The sequence below is a fragment of the Oculina patagonica genome, chromosome 1 (genome assembly GCF_052425735.1).
Source record: "Oculina patagonica isolate OP01 chromosome 1, crgOcupat, whole genome shotgun sequence".
NCBI classification, from domain to species: Eukaryota; Metazoa; Cnidaria; class Anthozoa; order Scleractinia; family Oculinidae; genus Oculina; species Oculina patagonica.
In genome coordinates, this window is record NC_135758.1 from 10,207,956 (window position 1) to 10,227,919 (window position 19,964).

Consider the following 19,964-nt stretch of genomic DNA (forward strand, 5'->3'; position numbering starts at 1 on the left):
GTTTTACTTTATGTGAAGAAGTATTTTTTAAAACATATTTTCGCATTTTAAACTCAATGTATTTAAATTAGTAATTTCACTTGACTCTGAAGGTGATTTTCACTCAGGTTGTCAAAACATCACTCACCAACAACGGTCTTTTTCTTGACAACTTTAACCTGGATGGCCACACTGTATTAATTACTGACACTCTTGGGCTAATACCATTTACTAATTGTTACTCTTATTATACTTTTTCACTTTCATCATATTGCACATGGTTTATTGATTGCTTTTGGGTTTTGGTTTTTTAAATTTCGATTTAAAATTGTACAAGAGTTGCCAAATGCTATTAATTTTACTGCTTTTTTGAGAAACAAATTTTGACGATTCCATTGCTACTATCTTTAAATTGTAAGCGCCAAATTGTAATTTCACAACAAGCTGTTTGTAACGTTGAAGCCAAGCTACTTTTGCTATGCAGTTTTTTCTCAAGAATTAAGCCAGGTTTACACGGAAATTTTTTATGTGACAAATATATTTGATCGTGTAGATGACAAAACAATTATTAGTCAGCAATCCAAAATTTAGTGCGCCAGTAATTACCTTGAACAGCAGAGACACGCAAATAGATACGCGCACACAGTGCCCAGTGGGAAATTGGGGACCACATATGCTGACGCAATATGTACCACTTTTTTTGTGACAAATCGTCTACACGAGCAATTTTCGTTTTTTTTACTTTCATCTGTCGCATAAAAATTGGCCAAATTTTGTCATCTACACGAGCAAATGAAAACTGTCACATAAAAATTTTCATATAATAATTGCTCGTGTAAACTCAGCTTTAAGTGAAGGTGTGTTGCCTTACGCTTGGTTTCAAGGGTAACTCGTCATTTCTTTCTACAGAAAAAAGGAAAATCGGTGGGTTTGGAAGAATGTTGTCGACTTAAAAGAGCTCAAACCAGATATTAGGACGGCTTTTCGGGTAGTGATTGATAACAACTGGCAGGGAATCGCTTATCTAATGTTGGAGGTGGCTGGACTAGACTTCGTCGAAGCTATACAGGTGATGCTGCACTAGAAAGTACTTGTAAATGCAAAACGTAAAATTCCAGTTATAAGCCCTGGGCTTAAACAACTTCGTAAGGGGTTTTGTGTGGGCTTATAAGCGGAGGGGCTTATATCCGGGAGGGCTTATAAGCGGAAAAAAAAAAGCGTTTGGAAACGAGCCACGGGAGTGTTGATCGAAATACATTTTTAGGTTAAAAACGCATAATAAAGCAACATTTAGCCCTGTTCAGTACTGTCATCCAGCAGAGGGGGGCTTATATCCGGGCGGGACTTATAATCGGATGTCTTTTTTTGTTTCTAGGTAGATTGGCCTATAAATTGGGGGGGGGGGGGCTTTTAACCGGAATTTTACGGTATTGTGGTGGTCATAAGTAGCTTTTTATGTTTTTTTATCGTTTCTGCCAAACAGCCAATTAAAATATATATATTCGTTTAGTAATTATTAGCATGCTTTCCAATAATTTGTAGTAAAAGGTACCTGATTTAGTGAAATGTTTTCAATAAATGAGTTGCTTTTCCCAAATGGTTTTGTAATAATTAGTAACTTATTATTAAAGCCTGTTTTTCCATTTCTTATAGTTTATTACATTTTCACATATCACATATTTCCCTGTTTATCATCTCTTTTTTTCTCAAGTGATTTAGTTGTCGAAGTTGTAGTTTTTTATTAGTATTTCTCAAAAGCAGTTTAATAGCAGTAAGGATGTATGTAAATTACGCTTATATTGTTTGGTAATAAGTTCCTTTTACTCATCTTTTCTAGTCTTTTTATGCGTGAAAATACATATTTAGCACAGCTTGAATGTGACGTGATTGTTATTTCAGGCAACATTGGAATCGAACAAGCTTGATCTTGCATGGACACTGCTAAGAAAGCAAAGAAAAGATGCATCGGTCCAGAAGCTTGATAAGAAAGGTCGTAACTTGCTTCATTTGTTGGCTATTCATTCTGCAAAACTGTGGACCCAAGTGGTGGAAAAGGTAAAAGTCATATTTTTAATATAAGAAGTTTAAAGCTGATTTCCAGTCCGTACTGCGCAGACTCGGGGTTTGTTTTCGTTTTTGTTTTGAATTCGTTGAAACGTTACACTTCGTTGACAGCATACATGAAGTTTTTTAGTCCACCATTACAGTTCGCATCGTTCAAGAATTTCCGATGAGCTGAAACGTCGGTTTGAAATAGCGTCAAAGTTCTTCTACTTGTTATTATTTGTTCTGCAAGGATATCTGGCGTTAATAATGAAGAAACAGGTAAGTTTGTCACGTAATTTTTAGTTTTGCTTTGTTTGTGAGGCTCACATAAACATTGCAGCCGAGATTGCGCAGTACGGACTGTAATTCATCTTTAAACTGCCTTGATGAAAGCCTTGTTTTAAATAGGAAATTTGACTAATTTTTTTAAAAATATATATATCAAACACAAAATACATTGTTTTGTTCCATTTTTCCAACACTGAGAAAAAAGTTGAAAATACGACGGGAAGCGGAGTACTTTTTGACCATCTTCGAGGTGTTTGGAAATGCGATGAAACACTGTAAGTGTTTGAAATATCTTGTTGGTCGAAACTGAAACTAAGGAGTAAACGGGGGAAATTAAATCGTGACTAAGAATCTATGATAACAAGATCAGATAACCAAATCACCAACATGGTTTTGCCTTTTTTGTGTGTTTAAACTTGATGAATTATTAATGAGAAAAGTTGCTCTCCGTTTAGGGTTATAGTCTCAGAATATAAAGCCATTGCGTAATTAATGACATTCCTAATGAGTGTCTAACGCACAATCAATAGGCCTGCAGGAAAGGTGAAAGCGATCGAAAATATGCCATTTATATTGTTATCAATTTGCTTCCTTTTATTGCAGACTATGTTTTAGTTAACATTATTAAAGTGACCTCTAATATGTCACCTCTTAACTTCTCTTGCCTTGTCTTGCAAAGTACTGTGGCTTATAAATTCGTTTCGAAGCCTCAACAAATGGACAATATATGGTTGGTAGAATAATTTTCTTATTTCCCTTTAGATAGCCAATCATCTTGTTCAGAGGGGAGTTCCTGCTGGTGCTGTCGACTCACAGGGAGCCACGCCTTTGCATTATGCTGCCTGTAATCATAATCTGGCCTTCTGCCGATTTTTGTGGGGTATGACTGTTGAATTGTACATGTTGAAAATGCCTTATTGGCGTATTTGCTCAAATTTCTGTTAACCGTGATTTATTTAACCAGCGCTTTTTTCAACCTTCATGGCGTTTCATAGAAATTATTGGCGAATATGTTTGGTGCTTCAGGTGCTTCAGTTGTATGGCCACGTGGCTTGGTCTTTCATGGTTACATTATTTTAAAGGGTGTTTTATCGAAATAAGTCTTTAAGCTTTTTTTGTTGTTGTTGTTGTTTTATTTAGTTTCTTTCAACTATTTAAAGTTTTTGAATCCTTGTATGTTTTCCAATTTGTTTTAGATAATTATGGCAATTTTCCTGATATTATTAAAACAATGACGTCATTTTGGCTCGATATGACGTCATAATTAACACTTGGCTGAGAGTTTTTGTGGCCAGATTGTATGGCACCGTCAACTTCTTTTTCTGTTCTGTTTAACTTTGTCATGCTTTTAATATACTATTTCTTTCTGTTACATTCAGAACATTCTCCATCTTCTCTGGATGTCGCTGACAATGATGGAGTCACTCCGTTTGCCGCAGTTTTTTCTAAAACAGACAGTGGAATAATAACGCTCGTTGAGTAAGTTGCGTTCAAAATATTTTAGGTGTCCATAAAATGTGGAGCATTTGTTTTGCAATTGTTTTAACTGTAAGCCAAGTGGTGTTTTAAAAGGAAAATGTCGTTTATCTTCAATGCTGTTTTTGAAGATTGATAGTTGAAATGCGGTTTCAATTTCGTTTTCAAGTCCAGAATGAAATTGCCGTAAATGTAGTGTGATGTCCAGATAGAACATTTGCGTTTATGAAAGTACATGTAGAAGTATAGATTTCTAGTGCTTAAGTAAATGCAACACAATTCATTGCAATCTTATATATTATGGAATGTGTTTGCGTTAATGTGTTAGTTTACTATATATTATAACTTACATCTCTGTGAGATTCTCTTTCCCCTTTAAATTCAAGGCGAGGAGAATCATCTACAATCTTTATACAATCTTAACTATTGGTTATTTGTTCAAGTGCATACATTGAATAATAAGTTATCCTTCCATCCCAAGGTTCTTTGTGAGCCCATCAAACGGTCACGTGAAGAAGTTGGACGTGTGTTACAGTGTGCGAGGTGGCGATGGAGAAGACAGCCAAGATACCACCACCCCCTTGATTGAGGCCGCGTTGTCAAACAATGAAAAAGTCGTCACCTATCTGCTGAAACATGGGGCCTCAGTGAATTTCCCAAAGGTACTTTATTAACAATACAGTGACACCCCTATGTCATGGGGCCTGTTTCCCAGCGAGGGTGGCAGAATTAAGCAACATACCCACGTCTACCTTTAATTATCACACCCAACGTCGAGAGTTAGGTATGGCAATCGCTTTTGGAGCTTAGAATTGAACTATACAGAAAAAATAGTTCTACAGTGGAACCCCGATATAACGATATGCCAAAGGGGCAGTAAAATTATATCGTTGTATCGAGGAATCGTTATATCGGGGTTCCGTCCCATACATTTTACTTTTGCCGGGACATAACATATTCATCGTTATATCGGGGGGAGTATCGTTATATCGAAGATCGTTATATCGGGGTTCCACTGTAGTACCCTTCTCTACCAGTCTGTGGAAGAAACCCAAGTTTGTGCATATTTGTGTGTGTGTGTGTGTTTATGTGGTACTGTTACATTTATTTTGCTGTGAAAGTTAATTCAAACTTTCATTTCTCTGGATAAATAAATTATGTGCGACCATTCATGACAAATGAAAGCTATCGAACAGTACCGTATTTATTCGATTAAACGCCGCGGCGTTTATTAAATTTTTCGTGATTCGAGTGCAGCATTTATTCGTGGGCGGCTTTTATACGAGGGCGGCGTTTATTTAAAATTTAATGTATTTCTTGCAAACAATAGCAATAGTAACTGAACATTTGAATTGTAAAAACAGAAACATGTTTTAATGCTTGTCTAAAAGATCATTTTCAATATCTTAAAACATTGTTACAATCAAGGAAAAAAAATTTAGGCTTATGTCAAACTTGATTATTACTGCATTTGCTTTTTAAGTCTATTAATCAAACAAACGCCACATGGTGATGCGGCGTTTATTCGAAGACGGCGTTTATTAATATTTCTGCTCTAAAATGTGGCGTTTATTCAAGGGAGGCGTTTAATCGAATAAATACGGTACATGGTAAAGCAGTGTTCCTAAATGTTTAATACCTTGCAAAATGAAATTCGATTGGTGTTAATTTCTTTTAACTGAAATAAAAGCAATGAATGTTGTTATGTCTTATTCAGCGTAATGGTCGAACGCCACTCATGGAAGCTGTTCGCAACAACATGTTGGACATGGTCAAAGTGCTGATTTATGCCACAGATGACAGAGCTGTCTGGGAGATTAAGGAAACAACAGATGTTGATCTGGCTTTGCAGGATAATGACGGCAAATCTGTGATACATCACTGTGTGAAAAACAGAAAGGTAACAACACATGGTGACTTGGTATACAGTTGCCTGCCTTGCTCAATTGCCAGGATGTAAAGCGGGGAGGTCATGGGTTCGAATCCCGACCGGACCAGGGTATTAACCCTTTCATAATATGCAAACGCGCATTTGGGCGCTATTTGGAGGCGCGGTCATTGAAATGTGACGTCATCAATAAGCACGCCAGCAGATTTTTGAGATAAGCAGCTGATAGGACGAGGAATGACCTTTCTACAGGACTGTTCATTTTGAACATCGGTTGCATTCTGACAGAGCTAATCAAAGAAAAACACGATCCGTTTCTGGTGCAAAATCGGTGCTTTAACAGGCCAATACACCTGTAATTGATCAAGGTCCCCTTTTCAGGGTTTTCCAATGATTACGTCAAAACTTTTAGACCAGAAGAAAGGAAATGAAGAGTAGAAAGTAACGAGAATAAGAATCCTGAAAAAAACGGAAGGAAAAGTAGCAAGAAAAATAATTGGAACGGTTTTCACATGGAATCTTTATCAAAATGTTGCTGCAGTGTGAAAAAGTGCTTTTCTAGCAAAGTTTAGTTAAATTCAACATCACAGCACCAAAAATTCACTCTAACGGTTAAAAAAACGCGTTTTGGGGGAAAAATTCGCAAATGAAAGGGTTAAAACATGCTAACTGTGCTCAAAACCTTGTCTCAGTTGAGATAACTGCGCCACTGGACACTGATGACGAGCTGTTCCGATTGTCTCCTACATCTTTTCACACTTAACGTGGGAACGTTTAAGACCCACGTAATACGAAATGGCAGAGAATATAATCCCAGGAGTTGTGGTCTGGTCTTTTTTTTATTTTTCTCATTGAATGGTTGGGTGTTGGATGCACGAGGATGTTAAAAGAAAAACGTTGCCAGACTTAAGTTAAGCAGAATTTTCCCAAACGACAAAACTGTTCGACAATTCAGGAATACATTTAATAAGTAGCACAGTTAAAACGTCCCATTGCAAAATACAAAATTTGCAAGACATAATTTATTTTCTACCGATGTCCAAAATTTTGGTGAATACTCAAACTACCTTTCGGTCTAGCGGTGCACGTTTCCTTCCGAAAATGTTTCTTGAAACGGTTGTATTCCTGATCTTCCTATTTGTGTGTTGCTAGGCCCTTCTCCTCAAGATATATTCATGTAATAGGCCATAATTCGAATCAACAAGTTAAGGAAGTGCCAAAGCAAGCTTGACTGTTTAATTTTTGAAATGCTTTTTATTAGACTTCTGAAACCGAAACTTAACAAACAGAGTGACTCGCTCCGTGCGAAATTATTTGTTTAGATATTTTTAGGTATTTTAATGTTCTTATTCTCGTCGTCTTATTCGCTTACTATGCATGCCATTCGCACAAAGCTATTTTTAGCCATTTTTCGCCTTTTTATTCTTATTGTCTATTGTTTGTATGTACATATTTTAGCGTTTTACTATATTTACACATGTAATTTTATTCTAGCACCTAACTTGAAAATGCCGTCGAACGGTCGAAACGTCGTTCTAATTTTTTAGCGTTAAATTTTATTATACAATAGGCCATAAACTTCTCTTTTTACTTTCATAGTATGGATCAGCAGAGAATGTCGAGTTGCTGAAATTTCTGGCCAGCTTTGAAGCTCCACTAGCTCTCAAAGACTCAGAGGGGCACACACCTCTTTACTATGCTAAACAACAGGGATCTGGGATCATGAAAATGGCGCTGGAAGAGCTTCTAGGAGACGATGAGGCTAGCAAGGTAAAGTAGACATTGCTTTCTCAATTCTTGTAAAACTTCCATTAAAAAAAAAAACTTCCTCCACCCTGCCCCCCGCCCCCCCCCCCCCCCCAACTCCCCAAAGAAATCCTCCCAGATCAACTCTGTCTTGCATCTTATATCATTACGGTATCATTAGACTTTTTTGACTGCCTTACGTACACTGGACGGCTGCAGAAGTTATTTTGTCATATCGTCATGTTTACAGTGTTACTGTGCAGTATTACAATCTGCACCAATCATACTTGAAATGCAAAAATTCCTTCCAATAATATTCACCTAATTACAATAACGTTGTCATAGAAAAAAATTAATTAAGCGCATGCATGAAATTTATTCGTACAAGTGGCCTCAAAATGCTTTAAAATACGAATAAATCAATTTATGTTGTTACAGTATGAAAAGTGGACTGAAAGTGTGCAGATAAATCTCGTGAGTTTTCTGTAAATGCTACCAGTTATGAAATCGCGCTAATTAATTCCTATTTACCCTTTTTCTTTTTGTCTTTTTTCTATGTCAACGTTATTGCAATTAGGTGTACGCCCCTACGAATATTGCCATCACTGAAAGATTTTTTACGGGTTTGTTTTATTCGCCATGTTGAGAATATTTGTTTTTTCTTGGGGACTCAAAAAAACAACTGCGAATTTTAGTTTGAATTGCATGATTTCTGCTTCACTAAATTGTTCTTATCATCTAAGTGTATTCTAAAGCCTTTTTCATCTTACATATCTATAAAAGAAAAAGGTGCCTTTTATCATTAACTGTAAAACATTGGTTACGCTAGACTCGTTTATGGTCTTATTTCTTTCATAACAGGACACTGAGGAGCCAATGGAGTTTGACTGTGGATTCAGTTTCACCTCCAGTGATGAGTTATGGGAAGGCCTTGCACCAGATCCAAAAGCTGACGCAGAGAAAATACTCGAGGAGGCGAGGCAGCAGGATAAATCGGTTGACGAGGATGACACTAAAGTGAAGGTTGATTCAGCCTTCAGAATGGAGGGTGGAGGGTATGTTATGTCTGATGTTATGAAGACAAGATACATGTATTTGTGGTCAATGCTGTTTCCTTTTACTTTACTTAATTCGCAATCATGTACTCCTACCTTTTTGGATATGGCGATAACGTTTTGCCCTTTGTTTGATGTAGACCCGTAAAACGACGGATACCTAGAAAATGTAATGCAGAAATGAAGAAGGTCGACATAAGTCTAACATTACCTTATGTATGGTGGTGACGTTTTTCTTAACTGTACCATCCTGTAAATGTAGCTATTTAAAACTGCCAGATATTCAACCTCTGATAATGGGCTTAAACACACTTTTCTCTATTTCTGAAATTTAAGGAGGATATGTGAAATGTGATGCCTTCAGACAAGGGATGAAATCTCGTTAAAAGAAGCTTCAAAAGCAAACGATGCAATTTCAATAATTCTATGACACTTCAAACTTCCTAACTTGACAAGTTTTTTGAGTAGTATTTGTAAATTGTATTTTCATTGATGTTGTTTTCGTTTTACAGGGAAGTGTATGTGGACCCAGAGACCTCTGTGCCATATGATATAACCATGTCCAAAGTCGATGTTAAATACGGAATGTTTGGATTAAACAACTTCTATAAGATGCAGGTAAGACCATTGTAAATACGTACCAGTACAGTCAACTCTCTCTTAACGGACACCTCTATAAGACGGACACCTCCATAAGACGGACACCTGGTTATGGTCCCTGCCGTTTTTCAGTCATTTTACTGTAAGAAAACTCTCTGTAAGACGGACACCTCTCTAAGACGGATAACGGACACTTTGAAACCGCCAACGGACAGGCACTAAAAGTTATTTTTTCGTGAATAATACTTCAAAACTTGTTATCGACATATAGCATAGCAGGTCAGCGCCTTTAGAATACCAAATTTACCAAAAACAATCCGCTAAAACGCATTACTTCTCTGCTTAAACTTGTAGATTTAGTTTTCTACTTACAGTATCACCGTTTGTTATTAACAAACAAGTTGAATCTCTGATATTATTTTTGTTCCACTTTATAGATTTTGCTAACGTAAGCGACTAAAACAGACGTGTATTCGTTGTGCATAGCCGTTTAGCTTTATCGTCTCAAAATTTCTGGTGTCACGTTACCTCGACTCTTTATAAGGCGGACACCTCTATAAGACGGACAGTTGGGGCCGGTCCCGACGGTGTCCATCTTAGAGAGAGTTGACTGTATTCCCATGAAATGACGTGTAAATATAGATAAAACTTGTCTCAAAGATGCAAAGACTGATGAAATAATTAAAGGAAAAAAGATCTTTGCAGTTATGTTTCCAAAAAAGGTTGAATTGGAAAGTTTATTATCTTCTAAAGAAAGTGTTAGTTAAATTGTTATTATACATGTACTAATATCTAAATGATTAAATTTTAGATTTTTTAGATTAAATTTTTGGATTATTAGCTACATTTTATCTTTCCTTTCATTTTGTTTTGTTATCTATTTGTTACTTATTTGTGGGCTTTCTGCAAAGTTGCTTTTAGCAAAGTGGAGTGCCACGTTATATTAAGTTCTGTTCTATTAATTCTATTCTAGTAAAGAAACATTTGCTCCGACGTTGGGCTAACGCTCGAAACATCAGCTTAAAAAAATTCGCTACGGTGGTTTATAGTTACCTTTATCAACTTCCAGTTGATAATCAACTTTGTGCTAAAAAGTGTCGGAATGAATTTCGTATGGATACGTTAGAAACAAGAAACCTTTTAAATTTCCAGATTATCCACCACAAAGCCAAGGATCTCTGGGTGTTGTTTAATCGCTGGGGTCGAGTTGGAGACAGTGGGCAGCACCAGAGGACACCGCACAATGATCCTGACACGGCTACAGCTGAGTTCAAAAAGATTTTCAAGAGCAAGACTGGTAATGAGTGGGATAACAAGGATAAGTAAGTCAAATTGCTTATTGTGTAGACTACTGATAGTGCGACCCCACCTTGGGTACGCAACCCCAGTGTGGGCCCCTCAGACGAAAGACCTTATGAGGTAAGTCGAACGGATCCAGCGGCGAGCGACGAAGTTTATACTACGCTTGCCCTTTATCAGCGATCAATCTTACAGAGATAGACTACTTAAACTGAACTTGCTCTCTCTTTCTTATTGGTACGAACATATCGATATGATTTTCTTTTTCAAAATTCTCAACGGTTATGTTGACATGAATCCGGCAGTCATTCCTAAAGCACGCAACACACGCCTTACTAGATCAAATAGCCATTCAGGCTGTGTGCAGTACTCAGTGTGCAAGTGTAAAACCACTACCTTTCAGGACTTTCAGCAAACCTTCATTAATAGATCATCCCGTGTGTGAAACACTCTTTCAAAAGTTATGGATGTTAATGCCGACCTCTCCACTTTCCGTAACAAACTCTTGTATTATTACTCTACTGCACTGTCCAATTGTTACGACCCAGACGACCCGTGTACTTGGAAGTCAGTATGCCCAACCTGCAATTCCTGCTGCAGCTTACTCGACCGTATTTTATGCTGTTTTTAAAGCTTTGTAAATCCTTTTAGCTCTTTTATGTCTCGGGCGCGCAGTAATTGGCCCTGCTGTTGCCGGCTTCCTGCCTTAAGTTTACTGTTAGTTGTATGTGTTATTTATAAGGCGAAGCTAATAAAATAAATAAATAAAAAATGCTTTCTTTACTAATTGTTTTCTTTGTTAACCTTACAGTTTTGATAAAAAGCCGAAGAAGTATGCCCTTGTGTTGCCAGAGAGGAACCCGGAAAACAAACGGAAGCGAATGAGTGAGGTTCTTAAGCCTTTTGAACTCACCAAGTGTCCGAAGTCACGCCTTGGTGAAGAACTGGAGTCGTTCATGAAGGCGATTGTAAGTCCTTTCGAAAAAATGAGACTGATATTTGATATACTACAAATGCTCAGCTCGAGGTTTCAAATAGTGTTGTCTGCGGTAAATCTTAGTAGATATGTCAACGAACTTAATTGTTTCTCCTCCTTTAAAAAATAACATAAAGTTAATGTGGCGAAAGTTGTCACCATTCCTTGTTGCTAAAAAGCTGCTGCAAGTTGCTTAGCAACCACGCTTACTAAAACTACCATTGTATGGTACTTATTCCCCTGCCCGTACTGCATTCTGGATCACAAACGAGACTGTGTATAGAAAGACAGACAATAGTCCATTTTACAGTTGTCTGCCAAGTGACCTGGCCTTTGAATGGTAGTGAGGCTGGAGGTGACCTTGCATTGATACAAACCTCTCTGTATTATTATGTAAATGTAAACTAGTTAGCATCAAAACAACATGATTAACACAACAAAAGCAGTGAGGTCTGTATCAAAACAAGGTCACCTTCAGCCTCGCTTCCATTCAAAGGCCAGGTCACTGAGCAGACAACTGTAAAATGGTCTATTGCCAAAACGCAGATTTTCCCAGTGTACCATTTTGAAAAATTGTTTGGTAATCTCATGATTTGTAGAAAAACCTTTATATTTTCCAAGTTCGAAATGAAGTGCTTTAAAACATTGTTTGAATAAATGAATTAAAATTAAAAAAAAAAAAAAAAAAAAAACAATATGTTTAATCTCAATTCATTACTCATTGGAGGACCTTATTAAAAACCGTTTTCAAGTTCTTTTCCATCTCTTCGTTTATTTCCGCGTAGTTAAGTTCAGTGAACATAAAAACGTTATTGTAATTACACGAGGAACTATTTTGTCCAAAAGTTAAGCCACGCTATAACATGTGTGTATTAAAGCTATTTGAAAAAGGTGGGATGGCAAAGTAAAAGAGCTACAGGAATCGAATAAGTGCTACCGGGTTATATCAGAAGTATTTATCTGAACACCGTTTATTATTTCAGACCGATTTTGGGACGTTAAGTTCTGCTATGGATACTGGTGGCTTCAGAATTGACCACGATTACATGCCACTTGGAAGGCTCTCCATCGAAACCATTGAGAAAGCTCGTGAAGTTCTGCTAGAAATAAAGTGAGTGTTAAATTTTGTGCATGGATCAAATTCGAGCAGCTTTTATAATATAACAAACAGCTATTTGATTGGACCCTTTACAATGAATTTATTTAATTACAATTACTTAATTTCATGCAATGTCTGGAGCAAAATACACTTCAAAAAAATATTCTTTGAAAGCACATGATAATTTGCCTAGCATGGTATGGTATTTTATATCATGTCATAGAAAAAGCAGAATTCAGGAAAGCCGTTGTCTATTCGACGGTATTCAACTCAACCTTTCCATCGTGCGCTGCGATCTTATTCTCGACGAAATTTAGTAAGCGTATTTTCTATGGCATGGTATAAAAAAGTTACACAACACTTTCTCGTGGTATACTTAACAATTATTCCATGAGCGCGTGTTGGATATGAGATGGCAGATAGCCAACGAGACGCGTAGCGCCGAGTTGGCTATAACGATCTCATATCCAACAAGCGTGAGTGGAATAATTGTTTTATTAAAAACGCCCAAAGAATTGCAATATTTTAGCTCCCCAGCTGTTTTCGTTGACGCGTATCGGCGACCATATTTGTTGTCAATGGTATATGAGCTCATATACCATTGCCTGTTAACCAATCAAAGCTCGGGAATTGCAATATACTATTGCTAGTTTTTAATAATATGGAATATCCCACTTGTCACTTCTATTTTCTTGGTATTCACACTCCCCTAAAGGCTCGTGTGTATATCGAGAAAATACAAGTGACTCGACTCGAAAGCGTTGCATAACTAAGATATACAATGGTTGTGACCTCACGCGACAAAATGTCATGACTTGATATAACATTACGTGACATGGCATAACATACGTCACACCACATATCGACACTTAGCATTGCATGACAATATGATGTGACATAGCATAATGTGACATAGCGTCACATAGCATGGCGTGACATAGTGCGGCAGTATGGTATGGCGTGACAATCATGACATGACATGGCACAGCGCGGTGTTACACCGCATGGCACAGCATGCTTTTTTAAACGGCCACCATCTTTTGAGAAATTGATTCCCATTCCTTTCTGTTCTTTCGCTCTTTTGGGATAAATTTTAATATAAAGCTTTTCTGTTTCATCATTACAGAGCAATTGTGGATACTATCGACAGACATAATTTGGCAGGAACAGAAGAGAAATTTGAGAAGGTACTTTTTTCCAGTTTTGCAGTGATTTCTCCACAACGTTCTGGAAATTTATATTTTGGGGGAACTGTAATAAACTTTTACAATCAAATTCTGAAAATGAGCCCTTTGCTTATATTTGCCCAACTTACCTTCAAGGCGAGTTTATTTTCGGACAGGGCCTATATACGAGGAAGGGGCAGAGAATTTCCGGATAGAAATTTACCTTTCGAAAACTGTTTTGGTTTACATTTGAATGGGAAACTGCATCTGAAAATGTTTAGGTGCACACGAGACTACCACATAGTAAAACTCTAAATATTAGAAACATAAGAAACATAAGAAACCCGAAAAAAAATCTTACAACCGTTACTGAAATGAATATCGCAGGTCTCTTATCATACCCTAACGACATTAAATGGGAAACAAGGTCTTTTTTTTCTTTTAGAAAGTAATACAATGAGCTAACCCGAGGAGCAAGCGTTCCTGCATTTTTTACGCATGAAAATTGACGCGAGAACAAGAAATGCCTCCGTCCCATTTTTCGCGTGGCCAAAAGTAGAAATGTCTTTATTCGTATAGGAACACTTGCTATTGCAAGTCTATTGCAGGCTAGCAATACGCTTGCATCCTATCTCGGTGACAGAAATGTGTTTTACGCCTCTAATTAAAGGGACTGTGTTACGGATTTAAGCCAAATTAAGGCACGGGAAATGACCATCAAATGCGGTGAAATATAAAAATATCCTCTTAAAACAGTGAAGGAACATTTCAGTAACACAGCAAATACAGAAGAAGGTATGGATGATCAAAAGTGACGGAGATTAAAACGGATTGCGATATGGGTTTTCGAAATGTTGTTGGGCTGAACAGTTTTTAAAGTTTGCTGTAACTTTAAATTATAACTCTCAGGAGACTGATTTGGTTTTGCTCTTTAGATCCATAAATGTAATTCTTTGCAAACATTAAGTTTCATAGCGAAAAATTTATTTGATAAAACTTAATGAAATAAACTTAACTCAGCCGTGACACAACCCCTTCAACCACTGCTTGTATTGTAATTGTAGATTGCCGAACTTAGTAACACGTATTACATGATGGTTCCCGTGGCTCAATACACTTATGAACGGATTCAACCTTTGAATGAAGCTCGTAAAATTGAGCAACACTTGACGGCGCTTTACAACCTGACGGAACTGGCTGAAGCCAGCAAGATCTTGTTAGGAGCACAGCACCGCAGCAAAGGTTGGTCGAGTCATAACTTACTTGCTTAGTTTCTTCCTTTACTGTGCAATCGCTTAACTTACTTTAGGGGCTCAAAAAAGAAATTCCAATTGGGTTTCAGGAAAAGAACGCACAATACGGAAAGGGAGGTAGGGGCGGGAGCGGGCAGCAGCTTTTGCCTCGATCCCGTATATCAAAGGCGTTTCCGGAAGAGTTCGACGCATCTTGGGTCGAGAAAATGTTAAAACCGTTTTCCGACCAGTCAAAACACTCGGCGATTTGTTAAGAAAACCTAAGGAGCGGCCACACGAGAACCAAGTTACTGACATCGTATTTAAGTTGGAATGCAAATCGTATCCTTTTGTGTACATTGGTGAAAGTGAACGATCCTGGAACTCTCGAGGGGCAGAGCACAAACCTGGCACTCGAAGGAATAATGAGTCTGCAATAAAAATGCACGCGAAGACCACTAGACATGACATTCATCCAGACTATGTGGAAATACTAGAACTTGGTGTGGGCAGCCGAAACAAACGCGCATTTTTGGATTCTCTGTATTCCACTGTGAACACCGAAGCTGTTAATGAACGCCAGCCCTTCCCTTAAGCGTATTTGCTACTAATTGTATCCCTTAGGGACCATCACAAGTTTTATCCTTTTAGTCATTATATTCTGAGGAAGGCAACAGAAAGGTTAACGAAAATGTAAGTTTAACATTTTAAAGGTCAGATACAACCATATTCAACCTTTTATTATGACCACTGACTGCCCAAACAGTTAGCAATTGGAGAGTTGATGCTTTGCGCTCGGTAGTTAAAGGATCCAAATCTTTTGTTTCATATCTTCAGAGATAAATCCGTTGGATTATGTTTACAAATCACTGGGATGTCGCGTGGAGTTATTAGATCCAGATTCAGATGAATGTCAACTTCTACTGGAGTACATACACAACTCACGTGAGCAAGGTTAGTATTTGAATGTAGTCAACTTGGGTCAACCCGTCCCCTGAGCCCGTTTTTTTTTTAGGTCAGCAGCGCGAACACAGGCTCTGGCAATCTCGTCCCCAGAGGCCGCGATCCTTCTGGTCTGCGCCAGGGATCGGGACCTCTGGGCTATTCTAAAAAGCCGCTGAAACAATAAAAACACTTCTGATTGGTCGATCTGTAACGCGCCAAAATTTGAACGTGCGTCGGGATGGTTGTCCTGGCCCCTGGGGAATCGAAAGTCTGTGCTTTATGCAAATCACAGATTGTGCACGCAATCGAAATATGTGCAGTTTTTGGATGTATTTCTGTTTGGAGACGACATCAACAGTCCCAGAGCAATTCTTTTTCACTTAAATAAGCATGTTTAATGTATAACGATGTTTAACAGTAGAGAATGATCCCAAAACAGCATTAATTACAATTACGTGACACGACCTGAATTTGCATAAAACCGCAGACATGTCTAGTCTCCTGTGAATGAATTAACGGTCGAATGACTTTTTAATTATTCAGTGGAACGTGGAGCGTGCGCAAAAGAGTCTTGCAATCTCTGGCGCACGCGCACAATCAAACCGGAACCAGGATTTCCTGGTTCCGGTTTGGATTCGTCCAGAGCCGTTAAGTTTCCCGACCGCTGGTCAAGGGGAACACAGGCTCTGGGGACGAGATTGAGGCTCTGGCCGTGTCAGATTTTATAGAGCATGCGTAGAGTGCTCATTTTTTACTGTCAGCCAATCAGATTATTTTGAGAAAAAAACGCCCGGAAGTCTGGGAATCGCGGACTGGACAGTGTCCGTGTTCATGTTGTTTACTAAACGAAAAGGAGGTTTTGTGGAGAAGATTGAACTTGGGTTTTAATGAGGTGGTTTGTTTTTTATCGTATTTTCTGATCATAAAATCCATAAAAACTAGTCACTTGTGTTGTTGTTAGCTAAGCGGTTTTTTCTAAAACAACAAAGTCTATACCAGGAAGAAGAAAAAATGAACCTTTTCCACAAGATCCGTTAGCCACATATTAACCCTCGGACGTACAAACAAACTCAAACCCCCACCGTCGTACAAGGAGGCGGGGGGGGGGGGGGGAGTTGAACCCCTCCCAGGGTTAAAAATGACAATTTTTGGCCAGACCTGCTTGTAGTTATGACGTTATTGTGACGTCAAATATCAGGGACACATTGTTAGCATATCAAAATTTCCGCAAGGGACAAATGAACAGCTACTGAAAGTTTTTGCATTGAAGAGAAAATCCTCTTTTCAAAATTTCGAAAACAACTCATGGAGAGGCATCCACCAACACCCCCACCCCACCCCTCCCCCCTTTGTACGTCCGAGGGTTAACGGAGAAAACCGCTCGTGGTCCAATCTCACTGTGTATAGAGCAGTTTTCAATTGAGTGTCGTAAAACCAAAACCAAAGTAATTACTCTAGCCAATCACAAAGAACACAGACAATCCAGTGAACCAATCAAAACTCGAAGCAAATACATGTAGCTGGCACGAAGCGCGGGAAAACGTGCGCGAGCGAGTCACGATTGGTTTTGGTTTTACTCCTGATTAGCTGAGAAAGTGGCGCGAGATTTTTTAGCCAAACACTAAGCCTAGTAATGCAAAACCAAAGCAAACGCAATTTACTTTCGATACTCAAGTGAAAACCGCTCTAATTGTATAATTGTAACAACTGTGTACTTACACAGAGTAGCTCGCTAATGGGCTAATTTTTGCATCAATAAGTGCTCGGGCACACGTAAAATAAACATGCTCAGTTTGGAAGTAGCTTGACTCCACAACCTGCCATGACTTCAAGGTTACAAATTTGCCTTTCGCGCCCGAAAGAGGTGAAATGTTAATAAAATAGGGCGGTACCATTTCTTTTACAGTAGATATTCTTGTTAAATGTGAATTTGGATGACTTCAGTCGCTTGAATGCGTTCGTTCCCGTTAACCGACCCACCAACCAAACAATTTATCAATCGATTGGCTTGCCCCGAAATAAAACTTAACATAGATTTCCAACCAAACTTTGCCTACTTGTTGACCACCTTAAGGGGACTTAAATTTTGAAATAAAAAAGAGGGGCCCCCATATTCGTTTAGGAGCATGAAGACCTTGTATACACCACATAATTCCTTAATAATTCCCTTGCGAGTACTTGCACACAGTACACATTTCCAGTGATAATTTATATTTCAAACATGATAGGAATTGATCTTTTTTCGTTTTATAGAAAGAACTTGATCGCTACATCCAAAATCTGAGAAAAAAATTGATAGGTTACCATACTCGTTTACCAGAAAGAGACGATTTATTTTTCTCGCAGACTTAGCCCAATAGCAAAAAGGCGCCATTTTGTTTATGTGCGCGCGCTAATTACGCGTGAAATTCTGCGAAGTAAGGATGTGCAATGCAATACAGGACAATGCCCTTAACTGGTAAACTTGAATTCCTTTTAGGTGGACGTTGGTCGATTGAAGTTGAGGCTATCTTCAGGGTTTCTCGTCCAGGAGAAGCCGAGCGTTTAGAGGACTGTGGGGTGCCTGGTAACCACCGCCTTCTGTGGCATGGCACAAAAACAGAAAACATGATGGGGATCCTGCAGCAGGGCCTCAGAATTGCTCCCCCAGAAGCCTCCCGCTCAGGATGGTCCTTAGGAAAGGTTTGTATAGTGAAGAGGTTATGGATTTGCGATTTTCTTCGGTCAATCGTTTCCATGTAAAAGTAAGGTTACCGAATGAACTTTTTTACGAAAGTACTAACCGGTAGTAAGCCCTTAAAAAGCCTAACGCGTCTTTGATTTTAGCCAGAGAGAACAGCGTTGCTGGTCACCAACTCTTTTTCAGCCATCCTGTGAAAAAAGCGTTTTCGTTTTCAAGCGATAAGTGGCATGCTTGCGACTGAGAACTACGGTAAACGTGTGATGTCTGAGAATTCTTGTTACCCATGACAGCGCGAAAGGTCCTTTGTTTTTATCTTGAAGCCGACGAGTTTGTCAGAAATTCTGCAGAAAATGCCCCAATTGGCTTCTCACTTCTCGCAACTCTCCGGTTTATTAGAAAAGTCCGACAGTTTCTCACGTTTTAGAAAACTTGTGTACGTGTCATAGGTTACGTCATTTACATGGTATAACTCTTATCGATCATAGCTCTCGATCAATAAGCGCGCAAGAATTTTGCCATTTTTCCTTTAGCTTAATTTGTTTTGTTTGATTCTTTTTACATGTAATGCAGGGTATTTACACCTCTGACAGTCTGGAAAAGAGCTTAAACTATTCAGGTTACCAATCCGGTCTCGTGCTACTTTGTGAGGTGAGCTTTGTAGATTCTTGAAAGGGTCTGTCTATGGTTAAACTGCAACATCAACGTTGTTTTCTACTATGAACTGCATGTAAGAGAAAAACGGAGCAACTTATGTTTTTGAAAAAATACAGTGTTGCATAGCTATCAACTATAGACGTCGGGAAGGGTCCAGTGATGTTAAATAGACCACTACCTTGTGTATGGTCGAAAAAGGATTTTTTTGTAATGAAAACCTAAAACAATGGTGCAGTTTTGTGAAAATTACTTTACTCGAGGCGCCCGGAAACAACTTGAAAACGTTGGCTAACGTTTTTAAATTACAATCCATTTCCATCCGAGCCATCCGCAGCCACACTCTCTTTTAAACAGTTTAAGTGCTCTAAAATAGCGATTGGTAATAGAAATTGACCATTATTTTCAAGTTGCCTACGACACAAATATAAATTTTGGCTGTTCAAAAATCTGTTTAAATCCGTGACAAAGTCCCTTTAAAATACTGAATTTCGCATCTTTTCATCCCAAACTTTGATCTACTGTAAGCCAGATAAATAAAGTTCACTTACCTTTCATCTTTTATGTGATCTTTTGTGTTTTTTATTGGGTTTTGAGGCCGTTAATTCCTCGATAGTAGTCACCGCCCCCAGCTAAAGTAAGAAAAAGTAACTAAAGTAAGATTCAGTATCTTATGGAGCATTTCTCACGATCAGTTGATTCAAGCGGAGGTCAATCGTTACAAATTTATACAGTGAATGTATGGGATCAAGTAGCGCATACCGTGACGCTTACGTCACGCGGCCTCAAACGCGGCCTCTGGTTCATCCCTGCTACATATCCCTGGCACAACATG

At 38.4% G+C, this 19,964-nt stretch overlaps 1 protein-coding gene across 1 annotated transcript in view; it reads left to right on the forward strand.

Moving 5' to 3' along the window:
- LOC144655626 (poly [ADP-ribose] polymerase tankyrase-like) overlaps nucleotides 1-19,964 on the forward strand; it is a 73,318-nt gene that overhangs the window by 51,530 nt on the left and 1,824 nt on the right. The window contains exons 32-48 of the mRNA XM_078515910.1: nucleotides 889-1,048; nucleotides 1,879-2,034; nucleotides 3,076-3,193; nucleotides 3,693-3,792; nucleotides 4,271-4,451; nucleotides 5,507-5,689; nucleotides 7,277-7,447; nucleotides 8,285-8,478; nucleotides 8,991-9,096; nucleotides 10,231-10,400; nucleotides 11,189-11,345; nucleotides 12,337-12,464; nucleotides 13,579-13,639; nucleotides 14,683-14,860; nucleotides 15,688-15,804; nucleotides 18,275-18,477; nucleotides 19,049-19,126. Coding sequence (XP_078372036.1) covers nucleotides 889-1,048; nucleotides 1,879-2,034; nucleotides 3,076-3,193; nucleotides 3,693-3,792; nucleotides 4,271-4,451; nucleotides 5,507-5,689; nucleotides 7,277-7,447; nucleotides 8,285-8,478; nucleotides 8,991-9,096; nucleotides 10,231-10,400; nucleotides 11,189-11,345; nucleotides 12,337-12,464; nucleotides 13,579-13,639; nucleotides 14,683-14,860; nucleotides 15,688-15,804; nucleotides 18,275-18,477; nucleotides 19,049-19,126 — 2,461 coding nt within the window. The remainder of the gene's footprint in view (nucleotides 1-888; nucleotides 1,049-1,878; nucleotides 2,035-3,075; nucleotides 3,194-3,692; nucleotides 3,793-4,270; nucleotides 4,452-5,506; nucleotides 5,690-7,276; nucleotides 7,448-8,284; nucleotides 8,479-8,990; nucleotides 9,097-10,230; nucleotides 10,401-11,188; nucleotides 11,346-12,336; nucleotides 12,465-13,578; nucleotides 13,640-14,682; nucleotides 14,861-15,687; nucleotides 15,805-18,274; nucleotides 18,478-19,048; nucleotides 19,127-19,964) is intronic.